Source organism: Silene latifolia, chromosome X (assembly GCF_048544455.1).
Source record: "Silene latifolia isolate original U9 population chromosome X, ASM4854445v1, whole genome shotgun sequence".
Lineage (NCBI taxonomy): Eukaryota > Viridiplantae > Streptophyta > Magnoliopsida > Caryophyllales > Caryophyllaceae > Silene > Silene latifolia.
The window spans coordinates 290,081,369-290,097,093 of NC_133537.1; the positions used below are offsets into that span (position 1 = coordinate 290,081,369).

The 15,725-nt window shown below is 33.6% G+C and overlaps 2 protein-coding genes across 3 annotated transcripts; both read right to left on the minus strand.

Moving 5' to 3' along the window:
- Positions 1-709: 709 nt before the first annotated feature.
- On the minus strand, positions 710-6,462 carry LOC141616885 (protein VTE6, chloroplastic-like). Of its 2 annotated transcripts, none has more exons than XM_074434042.1 (6): positions 5,884-6,462; positions 4,281-4,534; positions 3,467-3,590; positions 3,056-3,160; positions 2,563-2,651; positions 710-962 (listed from the first exon to the last, which is right to left on the minus strand). In XM_074434042.1, exons 1-6 carry the CDS (start codon positions 6,325-6,327, stop codon positions 956-958), a joined length of 1,023 nt encoding a protein of 340 aa, XP_074290143.1. In that variant the 5' UTR covers positions 6,328-6,462; the 3' UTR covers positions 710-955. The 2 variants fall into 2 exon arrangements, with proteins under 2 accessions (XP_074290143.1, XP_074290142.1); XM_074434041.1 differs by lacking the exon at positions 710-962 and adding an exon at positions 2,036-2,365.
- A 1,513-nt stretch (positions 6,463-7,975) lies between these two features.
- On the minus strand, positions 7,976-14,556 carry LOC141620291 (protein trichome birefringence-like 41). The gene is made up of 5 exons (XM_074437204.1): positions 14,306-14,556; positions 9,641-9,812; positions 9,040-9,215; positions 8,408-8,566; positions 7,976-8,328 (listed from the first exon to the last, which is right to left on the minus strand). The coding sequence occupies exons 1-5, from the start codon at positions 14,554-14,556 to the stop codon at positions 8,028-8,030; spliced, it is 1,059 nt and encodes a 352-aa protein (XP_074293305.1). The 3' UTR covers positions 7,976-8,027.
- Positions 14,557-15,725: the final 1,169 nt, after the last annotated feature.

Consider the following 15,725-nt stretch of genomic DNA (forward strand, 5'->3'; position numbering starts at 1 on the left):
GGCTGGTGGATTGAGGCGGTAGTGAGGTTAATGGTTGTGAGGTTTATTCTGGGATGTTAACGGTGATAATCTAGATGATGGGCTGCGAATCCTGTGATGGTTCATATGTTTATGATGGTGGAATAGGTGATAAGTGAAAATGTGAAATATTGTAAATTAGGAAACAATGACCTGGTATGCAGGTAGTCGGTTACCCTAGTCTAATATAAGAGGGAATGGTTAATAGTTTAGTTTATTCTGGAATTAAATTAAGCTGTGAGTATTTTGAAAAGTCCACCCATAGTTTGGAGTATTCATGTTAAATAACCCTAATTAAAAATTATGATAGTTTGTTAATTAAGCTGTGAGTATTTTGAAAAGTCCACCCATAGTTTGGAGTATTCATGTTAAATAACCCTAATTAAAAATTATGATAGTTTGATAGTTTATTAGAACTTACATGTAACTTTTGTACAAGAGAATTGCTTACAGAAATGTAAAGCCATTTAATAGCGGGACAACTTTGGCTAACATTTACTCCTATAATCTAATAAAACTCATCCACATCATTCAGAACACGGGATGATAAGTCGAGGTTTCCCAGTTTATCCAAAGCTGGAGGCAGCAAGGGCTCCGTACAAAATGCCTCTTAACCAAAAAAATCTTTAAATCGTTGAAGTACTAAAATATAAAATAAAGCTGCAAAGTTAAAGCAGCAAACCTCACCGGCTCATCTTACAAATTTGGCCTTTGAAAACAAGTTTTTAAAGTTTACATGAACTTGCCAAAGACTTGATAAGAACTTGCAAGTAGGTCGAATGAGAGGCTTCATGCCAGTAATGCAAACCAAAAACTGCTAAAACTAGATTTTCGGCATTTCTAACATCAAGTGATAAATACATGCTATCAACAATTAGATGACTAGGATTTGGAAAGTCGATCAATATACGCTCCAAATCAACACAGTTTGTTATTCTCAACCTCTGCAAAAGTGAACAATTCTTAATAAGATGACAGAATGACTTCTCAGTAATTGCGATTTTATCAAGCTCGAGATAAGCCATCTTTCTAAAATCCCCAAAATTATGAGGCTATGGGCTAGGATTATTTATCCCCGTATATATCCTAATTAATTAAATGAACATTTGAATGAACAAAACATAGGTATTACTATAACATGTCTCCATAAGCTATATATTATCCACATAAGCTTAGGATCCATAGCTTAAGAGATATCCCCATAGGCTACTAACAAATAGCTAGTGACAAATAGGGTATCGTATCTACAAGGAGGCGGTAATTATCTAGTTTGCTTTTATCTAAGGTCATGTTTGGTAAACAGCATATTAGGTGAAATTAGTAGATTCCAGCTTAAATAGTAGTTTGACCAATCTACTAATTTTACGTGTTTGGTTAATAGCATATTCGAACAAAGATATTGGCTTTTAGGAATCTCATTTTGTTTTTGAATATGCTGCTAATAGCCGCATATTGTAATAGCATATTGAGTTTATACTTGGAAATGGTAGATTTGTCATATAATCTGCTAGTTACCAAACACGCTTTCTAAATTCTGCTAATTTCATATGATGGTCAAACCTATTTACTAAAATCGCTAACATATTATTCGCTAACGCTACCGCTATCATTAATGCCTCGTAGTTTGCCAAACAGGGCCTAAGTTCGTCTTAAGGTAACAATTTCTGGGGTTTTGAATGTGTGATTTCTAAAACTATTTGCAATTAAATAAAAGATGAAATCAATAAGATTTACACTAAAACTTAGGAGAGACGGTCTCTCTTTAAGTTATTGAGAGATCAATCTTTCATACCCATTTATTTGTTTTTCGTGGCCCTTTTAGTGTTGATCATGATATAGTAAATTCGTACCTATTTATATAATAAATGTACCTATTTGTTCTTTAATCATAATTTGTACCTAGTTCCAAATATAAACACCGTGTTTCTGCAGTGCCGGATAGAAACAACTGTCCGATAGAAACAACGTGTTTCTACAAGTAACCATAGGAACACCTAGATTTGATAGAGAAGAGAACGACATCAAAATTCCCATTTTCCGAATCTAAGTGAGCCTATGTATCTTTAAAGTTAGGGCCAAAATGTTAATTTACAACTAAAAAGCAAATTCACAGAGAAAATGAAAGGTACTCATGAGCCGAATTAGGATTTCAGTATGGAGTTCTGTTACTTCTGTACAGCTGATGAAGAAAAACACGTTCAACACATACTGGACGTGCGTTGTCATGCTAAAATCAGTTTGAAACTCAAAGCCGTTAACACGACTGATCCCCAAGATCCTTTTCGTCAACTGATCCACATATGACATATGGATGACTAGTTCTGACGTTCTCCTCTTTCACACAACTCTGATCAGAAATCAATAAATGTACCCATTTTATCTTGAATCATGATTTGACAATAAAGATCAAAAGATGTCAATTCTGATATTTTCCGATACATTTTACAAGTAACATCAATTGATCATAAAGTAAAATGAGAACAATCAGTGTATGAGATGGAGGTGAGTACAAACAACACCACAGCTCAGATATTAAGTATTTACCTCTGCCAGTTTAGAAGGATTTGCTGCAACAAGATGGCCACAATGCTACCTATGGATATATTGATGATGTTGACAATATCATTGTTAAGCTGCACATGATAAGAGATGGATGGTGAGACCCAAAACGTAGTTAGAGCCTATATTAGTTCAACACTTTCACTTTGGTTGCCTTCTGACAAGACACAACATGACACTTTGACTGTTCATTTTAGGCCAAAAGCATGAAACTTTTCCTCAAAATAGCCGTGTCCAACAATCTGAAACCGTGTTGCGTTCAACAGTTGCAGCTATGTCCAAGTAACATAAGTTAGGGCCCATTAATTCCAAACCATCTCCTCCACCAGATAACAATCACAGCTAAGGTGTAGAAAATCGACTAAGGTCAACAGTAAAATATCAGGCACTCCTAATTTAAGTGAAGAAAGCTTGAGAAGGTTACAAGAAGGCGAAAAACGATCAAAATCTTGAAGACACAGAAACATCAGTAGCCTACCCATTGGAATCCGTCCTTCTCTTGAAACGAAGCACCGATAACACTTTCACCAAAATTAGCAATCTGTGAAGCTAATACACATACCGTTGCTTGCGCCGTATTTATCTGCATCAAATTACACACATTTTAACAACAGGACCTAAGTCATCCATCCCGAAGAGACTATTCACATACACCAGTGTCTTAGTAAATGCAGAGAATCCAGATAAACCAAATATTATTGTTTCATACCACAAGATTTGAAATAACACAACTTCACAAGTCATATATTTTTCGCAAATAATGGACTCCAATCACATGGACATTTATCATCTATCGCCATCCCCTTGCACCCTGTCTCATCTCCTAAACCATGTCAAACTAAAATGTGCGGATGGAATGGAAAGAAAGGCAGAAAGGACAGAAGTGAACCTGGCCAGTAAGACAAGCAACACATGCAAGAAGAATAGATGCTAGAAGCCCAGCAAAGGTTCCTTCAACACTAACAGCGCCTTCTGTTCCCCTTGGAACCACTTTCAATGTTGTGACTAGGTACCTGTTCATAACGTCAAAATCAGGAATTCTTCATATGATTGAAGCAGCATATTATGACTGATGACATAATATTATGGAGTATTTTCACCAAAGTACCGTGAGGTTTGGGCTATTTACCGCAGTGCACTAGTGTACAGTGGGGAGATCATTAGGAGTTAGCAAAGGCTAACCATACCCTGAATCCACTCCCTGCCCGCACAGGCAAAGAAAATAATAATGTTTTGGTTTAAATTTTCAAAACAAAAAATTCCGAGTTAGTCTATTGCATTGCTAATTCGCCCACCTAAAATTCTCGATCTATGTTTATCCCCCTAACGTTGAACCCTAGCTCCGCCACTACTTGTATAGTCTGTATAGCTTACCAATTTGTGACTAGCATGTCCAGTATGCCTGAATACGTCTAGCCTCTATCAGTATGATATTAGGAGATATGTAGCCTATGAATCTAATAATGTCATCAGATGAGTCACATTCTCATATCTAAAGAGTGAAGCCTAAGATCTTCAGGATACAAGCCTATGTGAGTGGGAACACCAATTATTCTCTCAAATACTTTTCATCTCCTAAACCAGTGTTCCAAAAGCAAATGAGGGGAGTATAGAGAAAATTTCCTGGCAGCCAGCAGATAAAGAATGTGCTTGATAAAGTAATCAAATCCAATGTATTGATCAAATCAGAATTGAATAATTACGTTGTTTTCCCATATGCCTTCCCAATTTCACTGGAAACGGTATCACTTAGCTTGGTGCAGAAGCTGGCAACAAATCCAAGTTGCCAAAGCTGATAGAATGCCTTCCCTCCAATTCCATAAATAGAAAGGTATGCGCACACACAGCCAGCTGCGCTAGAACCAATGACACTACCTGGTCCTCTTCTTCCTTTTCTTTTCTCAGCAACCCCTTGAGCCTCCTTCTGTGCCATCTTCACCTTCGTAACCGCCGTTCCCTAAAAGATAAAAAACGGGACAATGCAACGTAAGAGCCACAGGACATAATGAACATTCAGCTTAGGATGGAAGAAGTAATGACATGGAACATCGAATTGTAGTAGGGCAGGCATTGAGACATGAGACGGAAGTCACCTAATTGTGACGCCTTCAAGCTAAACAATGTTAGATTTTCTGTTGACCTTAGCAGTGTAGATACAGAAGGTTTTTATGCTGATCATATTGGCACAAAGACAAGCTGGCGGTCTATTATTCTGCTTTCAGTAATGTCTCCATAGGTTTCCTGATTATGCTTTATAGCCACAGAAGCTCTCTATTGTGATCAATACTCCCGGTGATTCATACTTTCATAGTATCTAGGATTGGAGGACTGGTGGATGCAATGATGCACATTATAGACACGAAAATTTTAAACTTTGTGCGCATTTTGCTCACTTTTTGTGCCTACAAATGTTCAAATTTGTGAACTTTGTTTTAGTAATGTCTATAAAAAAATTCAACGGGACAATCACAAAAATTTAAGGGTCCACGAAGTGCCATTTCAGGCACTCAAACAAAGAAACAAATAAAAGATGGTGCCGATTATTAAACCATCGTACCTACTGGCTAAAATCAGAAGAAGAGAATTAACTAGAGTTTAGTTTCAGCCTTGCCAAATACCTCGTACACACGAGATTAATACTCAAGAATATCCAACTTATTCTGCTACAGAAGTCCTATTACTGATATACTCCCTCCATCCTATTTATATTGTCCCCTTTTCCCTTTTTTTTCCCAAATTAATTGACCTCTTTCTAAATTTTGTAAGGTGAACATCCAATATTGCCCCTAATCATCTAAGTATACTAATGTTTCATCCCAATTACATTTCCTCATTTACTCATAGTCAAAGGGTAAACATGTTATTTCGTCACGTTTTCTTAAAACCAAGAGGATGAAGATTAACAAGGCAGGCAAAAGCACAACTACTAGACCATTTTTCATAGCAAAATCACAGAAAAGACAACAAATTATGAACAATTTCAATTACAACATAACTCCAAACAACTGTAATACACAGCCCTAAACAACAGCCTTGACTGTATCAGTTGATCAAATAAAATTCAGAAATAGAAACAACAATTCTGGAGATTCAATGATAAAAATAATATCCAAAAAGGCTTAAACACCAGCACAAAAAAAGATAAACAGCCGCACAAGGGTAATACGTACATCTGACCCCTTACCCCGCAACTTGCGAGAGCCCTTTAAGCATTACCAATAACAACAATTAAACCAAATAAAACAAGAATTATTAAAATGCAATAATATGATCAAAAACAAATTAGAAAAAGGTAGAAACATTTACAAGAACAAAGTAAGTGGCAACAAGAAGAAAACCAGTGGACCCAAAAGCACGCCATGTGAGAGTACCCAACAAAAAGGCAGTGGCAATGCCAGATAGAGAAAGCCCCGCCATTAAAAGAGGAGTACCCAGAACAAAGATCAATGCATTTGAAACAATGGCGGATTGCCACGTGGCAGGGTTTGATTGGACGATATTGACTAGTGTGTCAGTTGGGGATGCCTTGGTTGTTAAGAAAGATGACATCTTTTTGTTGGGTTTGTTGAAAATTGATGTGGGTAATGATGGGTTTTTGTAGTTATAATTGGGGGATAACTTGGGATTGAAGGAATGATACTGGGTGTGTGAGGATTTGGGGATGAAGGTGTGAAGGAATTTGAGGGTGGTTTGTTGAGGAAAGGAGTTTGATGGAAATGAAAAGAGTGTTGGGAATGTTGAGGAAGCCATGGAGTATGAAGGGGGTTGAAGTTGACTTGGGAAGTTTTTACATTATTTTCATGATTTTACTATGGAGTTCTTCAAGTTTTTTTTTTTTTTTTTTTTTTTTTGAGCACCGCGGAATTGGCAAGATAGAAAGAAGGAAGAATGGTACAAGAATGAAGAAGGGAAGTTCTTCAAGTTTTGGTTCACATGATTTTAAAAAAAAATTCTCTTTCGGACAACGAGGAACCCTGTAATCCATATTTTTTGTGTATGTAACGTACCGATTAAACTCCTAGTATACGGGATAAACCTCCACGAGATTGTACTTGGTAAGTTCATGATTAGAGTATACTCTTTATAGGAGTATAAGTTATTGTAATTAATCAAACTTACAATGTAATCTTATTCTTATGTATATAAATAATCTATGTTTTGGGAGTATTCAATTTGTTTATCTTTAATTTTGACACAAAAACTAAGGGGATTATTTGTGGTTGTACTTTATTGAATGACAAATGAACAATGATGGAGGTGGAAGATCAAAATCCATTAGAAATATTCTTAATATAGAAAGATAAACAAGTGAATGAGATATCTAAACGTCATTTACTCATCCATGTACGAGTTTTACTCTTCCATGTACTTTTTGTCATAACTTTTCCTAATACTACCCTTCTCAATAACAAATCCTCTCTTGTCTCTCTAAACCCCAATCAACTCCTAAATCCAATCTGAATTTGAATGGTGTCTACATAAAATTAAAATTCATCTTAGATAACAAGGATTAAAATTTCAAGTTTACTAAAGCCTTAATTCTAAAAACGATCGGGTTCGAGTATCATTTGATCGATGAATTTCGTTCAGGATTTGCAATAATGAATTTCGATACAGATGTTTAAATAGCAGATTATGTAATTAGCATTTAAAAGTTAGAATTTTTTCTTTCAAATCGATTCGATTTCAGTTGAATCTCGCCCTTACTTACCATCCATACAAGGCTACAAGTACATGTTCTTTGATCCCAGAAAAGATTATAATATTGGGCCAATGATGGTACAACAAAATAGATGGAGAAGTACATACATCTACTGGAAATAAGATTCGAGATTTTGCCTGGAAATAAGAAAGGGGGAGCATGAGTGAGAGACATAGACTGAAGAAATAAGTGTGCGAGAAAAAAGCGTGAGTTGCGAGTTATTGCGTGCGATGGTGAGGGTTGCTGATGTGGGTGGCGACTGCCAGTCACATCCGACGGTGGTGGAGGGAGTCACGGCCGGCGTTGGCGGGTCGCTAATTGGTGTTTTTTTTTTGTAAATTGACTTGGATAAAAGAAATGGTTCACAGTGAATGAGATGCAAAAATTAGAGGGGTAAAAAAGTCATTTACGTCTATAAAAGAGTAAAACCAATCCATGAATGAGACCACCCAATCTAAAATTAGAATAGGTAAACAAATAATCGGGACAGAGGGATTATCATTTTCAACATTGGTACACCCTCATAACCTTCTATGACAACTTGCTTGATTTGGTAGAAAGAGTATACGACCAAGTATTATACCACGATAAAACTCCGCATTAAAAGACCGTTTATAAAAGTTTTGTAAGATATCTCATACATTACATATGATTTCTTCAATTTACTAATTCCAATTTTTATATTCGTCTCGAGTTTCTTTCTATGAATAAAATATATAGGTCGTTTCCTTAGATGTAAGTAAATAGTTTAAAATAGCTCGAAAGCAGCATTCATGAGCAAATTCCAAATATCGGGCACACCCGCGATACACCAATGGAGGCAATCTGCACCCGAGTGTTGCGGATTCACAAAAGACTTGGGATGGGCATCGGGTCTTAGTTGGGTTAACAATGAAATGTCTAGAAAATATGAAGGACTCTTCATCTGGCTCAATATATGCTTCATTATCTCTTCTCCTGGGTTTGGTGGTGATGGGCTTCTCGACCCTAATACAGGTGACATCTCTGCTATGCAATTTCTGTCTCCCGACTTCCCAAAATCCGCTCCACTATCATTTTCGAGTGAAAATATTACAAAGTGAGTATATATATGTATCATAAGGTTCATGGACTGCTTAATGAACTTACTGATAATGTGAGGCAGATATGCCTTGGTAGACCACTTTGGTCCTGGTATGATCAACTGCCGAGTCCACCCATTTAGCCCAAGTTTTCATTGCAATCTCGAATGCTTGTGTTCGGTCCATGTCTTTGATAATCTTACCACTCAATTCGATATAATCCCATCTGCAAATTCACTATATCATCTATAAAACCGTCTTTTAAAAGAATATGCATGTACAATAACATTGACTTCAAAGTTATATCCACAATTTTAAACACAAAGATGCGAGAACAACAATATAATCGACTCACAAAGATAATATTTATAAGACATTTATAATCTCGTCATTTAACAAAATAAATGAGAGTAATTTAGATTGTCGAAGGAAAGAATATGGTGATTTCATTAAAATATTGAGTATTTTTCAATATTGTTTCCTAAGTCCTAACCCTTCAACCTCTAGTCCAAACTTTAAACAAACTACCTACAGAAGAAAAATAATTAACTATGAAAATACTTTGTACTACATAATAATAATAATAATAATAATAATAATAATAATAATAATAATAATAAGAAGAAGAAGGAGAAGAAGAAGAAGAAGAAGAAGAAGAAGAAGAAGAAGAAGAAGAAGAAGAAGAAGAAGAAGAAGTACGGTTGTTGAGGTTTCTTGGAAAACCACCAATACCAACTATCGAAGACCAACAAGTCATATTCCTTCCATGCATCACCACCCTTGATGGACTCTAGCTTCAATACTTTTCCTACCTTTGTCTCATCGACGTCCACTAGAAATTGATGCCATTGCATACTAATCGTCAGTTGATACTCCTGTAAGAACATGCATTTTGAAATGTCCCTAATTATTTCTTAATTGTGGTTAATAACAAAATAACTCGTATACGAAACGTCTTAATATGATATGATGATCTAATGTAAGTTATCTGCACGGCTAAATATCATATATCAAATACAATAATAAGTTCTTCACATTGGTGTAAGACATTTGTATGAACATTTAATTTTAAGACAATCTTATTTGACAATCGCCAAATTATATTGAGATTGGAAGGTTAGTCAAGACCAACCTAGTTAATTTAATGCGAAGTCAATGGATTAACACCTGAAACACTCCTATAATTTAGACGAATCAGTTAATAGTATGATTAGTGTAAGGAGTAAATTATTAGTTACGCATATGTGAGCCATGTCGTATAAAACTGGATATAATTGTACAAACGGGTTGAACAACGTACAGGAAACTCGAAGTGATAAACAGGGAGTCGCTGCAAAATGTTGTACTTAGCCATAGGATTAGCTGCATAAAGCATACAAGTGAGGGATTGCCATTGATTTAGGCTAAGTGAGTCCCCTACAAATATTATCTTCTTTCCTTTTACTTTTGCCAAAAATTCTTTAGCATCGAACCTGTCAATTTCAATAATTTATCTTATTAATTTAATCCCTGAATTGCCTTAATATCACATAACAACAACTTGAATAGACAACTTCAAAAAAGATAATATTTATGGTTCAAATTCCCCAAAACATCAAACAATTTGTGCTAATCAACGAAAGAGTATACGTAATAATTAACATTATAGCTAACGTTTTAATAAGATGTCACACACATTACCACATATTTAGGTTTATAAGTGTTTACACCTAAAAATGACCTTAATTAGGTTAAGTTATTTTTCGGCTAGGTCTTCCTAAATCAACTTCGTTATCTGAGTACACAAATACGAGTAATTGTTTACAACCGTTATAAATGAGAATAATTTACAAGGAGAGTGTAAAACCATCCCAACGAATACTTTTTTTAGGGGTGATGATGCATATCACCATTCGTTGTAACTTACAACGGTTAATAACTCGTATTACATTGGGCTTTGTAATTGAATTTAATTCCAATTTACGAGCTCAGATCTCTTTTAGTTTTGACCAACAATTCTAGTAATATATTCATATTGTGTTGGGTCGCGTAATCGAGTTTAATTTTAATTCATCAACTCGGGTTTTTGAGTTTTCACCAACCAATCAATCAATAAACCGATCAATAAAAAAAAGGCTTTTTTCGAAGCACGTGGTAGTTTCCAACTCTTTTAAAACACTTATATTAATAAATTAATAAATAAAAATCAATATAACTAAAAGATAAATATTGCTTTAACAAAAAATACTAAATAGAATATGGGGTTATTGAAGTGATAAAGTTTCAATTTTAAAATTTATTATTTTAGTCATAAGATGAGTTTATACCCTATTAACTACGTAATTACTACATCCCTGCACTATATATTTGGATTCTTCATTAGAAAAGGCCTACTAATATTTTCGTCCTAATTTTTTCTTTCTACTTCATGTTCTCTTTTTTGTTTTGTTTCTAATTTCTAATTGTTGCATGAGTCAGTACATTGTTCATATATGATACATTGGTAATAATGTTGATGACTATATAAGTGATTACCAATGGAATTTTTTCATGTGATTTGCAGGATAAATGGTTGCGCATGATTATAACTTTTTGGATACAAGCTGCACATGGTTATAGTTTATCAGACAAAAAACTTCAATTTTTATCCGTGTTAGTTAGGGCTTTCTGGGGAAAGAAAGGACGGTGGAGTATGGAAGACACCGAAGTTTTGATTGGATTTATTAATCAAAGTCTCTACTTAAATAATTCCCTCCTTTTCTGGTACATCGATTACACGACCTATGTTATAATGATGAATGTTTACTTTCTAACGGAGTTTTACGAAGTGTCATATTTTGAGATATTTGACATGTATTCATGTGAAAGTGTAATGATGTACATAATAATTTAATAATTTAGAGAGACGATCTTTCGCTAATTTAACGTTCTTTACCTTCAATTAGAAAATAAATAAGCAAACAAAGAAGAACAAATTACACTTCATATATAAGAAGGGTGGTTTTTCATTAGAGGACATCTAAATTTGTCGAAGTTCATTTGCAAATAATGAGCTAATATGATACTAGTGTTAATCCCGCGCAAAAGCGCGGTATTTTTAGATATAAATGTTAAAAGAATTTGACAATAATAATATTTATTCCATCTTGAAAGGGTAGAGAATATGATTTGTTCATGTAAAAGGCTACTAAAAGCTAAACAACAATTTATGAAAAAATTGTGAGCATAATTACCATTAATTTTTTTGATATATGAGTAATTAGAAGGTAAATATTGTATAAGACTAATTATAGATAGTGAGATCTAATAATTAGAAGACATTTTATAGTAGAGTATCACATGGACGCAAAAACTAAGTTGAAAACTTTGGAGATTTGTTAATCTTTTGGGATTATTTATGCATTTTAAATCGACAATTCATTTATTTTTCATGTTTCTCATCATTGTATTTTGATTTAAGAAACTAAAATTAAAATTGTAAGAAGTCACGAAATGAGTATTTTAATAAAAATTTTTCTTTTTTTCGAGAAATTAATGATGTTATTTTATAATTTTTTACCAAGAATATATTTTTTTAGCCGCAACTTTTTATCATAAAAAAGTCAAAGAATTTGTATTGTAAAATTTTTTCATAATGAATAATGTTGAATGATAAATATTTAAATCTAAAAGATCATGCTCATTTATAACCCAATCTCTATAGTATATGTTAAAAATAGGGTACTCATAAATTCACGGGAACAATAGACTAATCCACGGGATTTATGCATAATATACCGAGGCTACCCTTTTAAATGGGGTGCAAGATTCTTTGATGGGACCCACAACACAACTAGTAAGGGTATGATGCTTAGAATTCCCGTGGCCCAATTGATTTGCTCCGTGAATTTGTGGCTACCCTAAAAATATTAAGCTCAATTTTAGGAAATATTTTTAGGCGGCGAAATTTGGAGCTTCTCCTATTCTTTTAGTAGATAGAGAATGAAATAAATTATCATTAGTTTCTGTTTTTAAGTTAACACACAATCATCATAATTACCTTATTTAAATAAGTACTCTTTGGCGGAAAAATATTTTAGAACTCCTATTCATTTAGTATATAGAGGATATACCAAGGCTACCCTTTTAAATGGGCTGCAAGATTCTTTGATGGGACCCACAACACAACTAGTAAGGGTATGATGCTTAGAATTCCCGTGGCCCAGTTGATTTGCTCCGTGAATTTGTGGCTACTCTAAAAATATTAAGCTCAATTTTAGGAAATATTTTTAGGCGGCGAAATTTGGAGCTTCTCCTATTCTTTTAGTAGATAGAGAATGAAATAAATTATCATTAGTTTCCGTTTTTAAGTTAACACACAATCATCATAATTACCTTATTTAAATAAGTACTCTTTGGCGGGAATATATTTTAGAACTCCTATTCATTTAGTATATAGTGGATATACCAAGGCTACCCTTTTAAATGGGCTGCAAGATTCTTTGATGGGACCCACAACACAACTAGTAAGGGTATGATGCTTAGAATCCCCGTGGCCCAGTTGATTTGCTCCGTGAATTTGTGGCTACCCTAAAAATATTAAACTCAATTTTAGGAAATATTTTTTGGCGGCGAAATTTGGAGCTTCTCCTATTCTTTTAATGAAATAAATTATCATTAGTTTCCGTTTTTAAGTTAACACACAATCATCATAATTACCTTATTTAAATAAGTACTCTTTGGCGGAAAAATATTTTAGAACTCCTATTCATTTAGTATATAGAGGATATACCAAGGCTACCCTTTTAAATAGGCTGCAAGATTCTTTGATGGGACCCACAACACAACTAGTAAGGATATGATGCTTAGAATTCCCGTGGCCCAGTTGATTTGCTCCGTGAATTTGTAGCTACCCTAAAAATATTAAGCTCAATTTTAGGAAATATTTTTAGGCGGCGAAATTTGGAGCTTCTCCTATTCTTTTAGTAGATAATAAAGAATGAAATAAATTATTAGTTTCCGTTTTTAAGTTAACACACAATCATCATAATTACCTTATTTAAATAATTACTCTTTGGCGGGAAAATATTTTAGAACTTCTATTCATTTAGTATATAGAGGATTGGTTACACTTATAGTGGAATAAAAAAAAACCTAACCTTAACTATAAGATTAACTATTGACTAACAATAAGAAAGTCGAGTTTTATTAAAAAATGAATTCTAAAATTTTGATCGACAACCAATTACATACGAGATTTGTTAGTCAAACATGTTTTTCAAATTTGCTGATATACTGTTCAAGTTATCTACTATTTAAAATGTGATTCTGCTAATTGTCAAACAGGGCTTAGAACATAGTCTTACAAAAGACTAACTGAAATTAAGGCTAAGTGAAATTAAATTCCTAAAAAAATCATTAGATTAGCTTTTAAACTCGTAAGTTACTTAACGATGACCAAACATATATTTTTCACCTGCAAGGACTAACATCTTTCACAAGCTTATTTAAAAATAGAACACTCTTTAGAGCATGATTGACCTAACTTGTTGAAAATGAGTTATTATTTTTCAAGCTTAATTTTCTAAAAGTACTTTTCAAAAGCAGAAGTATCAAATTGCTGTTTCTATTTTTATGGGCAAAAAGATGGTTTTTTGGCTTTTGAGAAATTTTATTAGCTTTTAAATAATAATATGTTTAGTAAAAAAGTGTTTTTAAATCCAAAAACACTTTTAAAAGTTAGGCCAAACACACTTTTAAGTCCGAGTACATACTACTATAACCTATAACTTACGAACTAAAATATATAATTCTATTGAACCTAAAATAAAACCCTAGAACTAGAACATATATATGACGCGTAAGGTTTATACGTCACAAAATTATAATCTACATACGACAGGCACCAAAACAAATCTAAGTCACACAATCCAATAAACACAACAAACAACTACTTATTGTTTTTTAAGTTAAGTTATTAAGTTAAATGTCAGATCAATTTCGTTACCTTGGAAGACTGCAGCCAGTAGGCTGCCATCGATACTTAAGGTAATCCATATCCGACCTACCGTTCTTTTGGCAATCAAATTGAGGTCTCAAGAACGGACACACACTAGAATTATATAAGGGATAACTTTCATCACGAACCCAACTTCCTTCAAATACGTTACAATTCCTTACTAGTTCCTCTTCTCCATTTGATTGATGAAGCAATACTGGTGAGACTATTGCTACAAGCACCAAAATAATTGGGGCCATGTGTTTTCTCCAAATTTTCATTATTTGTTTACTATTTTAATTATGATTTTGAATTTGATATGAAAATTGCTAAAGTGGTTGATTTTATATACTATTACTACAATTATGTATGTGCTTGCATATGTTAATGTTAACTAGGAATTTAGCCATTTATGGAAGGTGTATCAGGTAGATATTTTACAATTAAGTAATTACGTATCTAGCTTTAGTAAATCTATCTAATTAGACAAGAAATTACGTATCTAACTAATTATTGGCATAGAATTTGAGTACGTGAAAATCATGATAAAAATTACGATTTTGTCTTATACGTAGTACTTTATTTTTCTTTTCCTTTTTTGTAGGATTGTCTAATTGTGTAATTTGTTCTAATAATGTTTTTGGATACATTTGGGAGTAAATCATCTAATCTAATCCTCCATGCATTTAATCTTGATGGATTGTCTGGGACATTCAGTACGTAAAAATCCCGATTAATATTATGATTTGTCTCATATGGAGCATATTTTGTTTCCTTTTGTTTTTGACGAATTGTCTAATATTTTTCTTATTAAGTTTATTGGGCATTTGGAAATTAATAGTCTAATACTCTAATCTAGGGGTGATAATGAGACGAGAGAGCTCGCAAGCAGTTTGAGTTCTCCTCGCTCAATGCTTATCCAAAGCTCGACAACTTAACGATTCAAGCCGAGCTAACATTGGATCGGCTCGAAAAGCTCGCGTGCGACAAGAACATGTGTGATAAGATAATATCTTGGTCTTATTTTGTAAAAATATTTATCATGATTATATCTTTATATAACAATATCAATATCAAATATTTTCATTGATTTGCCCAATAACTTTATATATAACCCCGGAATTATTTTATTGAAAATATTGAAAGGATAAAAAAACAATAATAAATTAACAATTATATATGGGCTCGAACTAAGCTCAAGTTCGGGTAAGCTCAAGACCTCAAACTCGAGTTTTGTTTCATGAGCACAAGGCGAGGAAGGCCAAGCTCGGACTCGATTAGTTACCCCTAGTCTAATCTAATGTATTTAATATTTTAATACTTTCCTCATTTAGTTGTTAAAAAAATATTTTTTAATACTATATAAATCGAAAATAGAGCATGCACCTCAAGGAATGTCTTTAAAACATAGAAATTCATAATATCACTA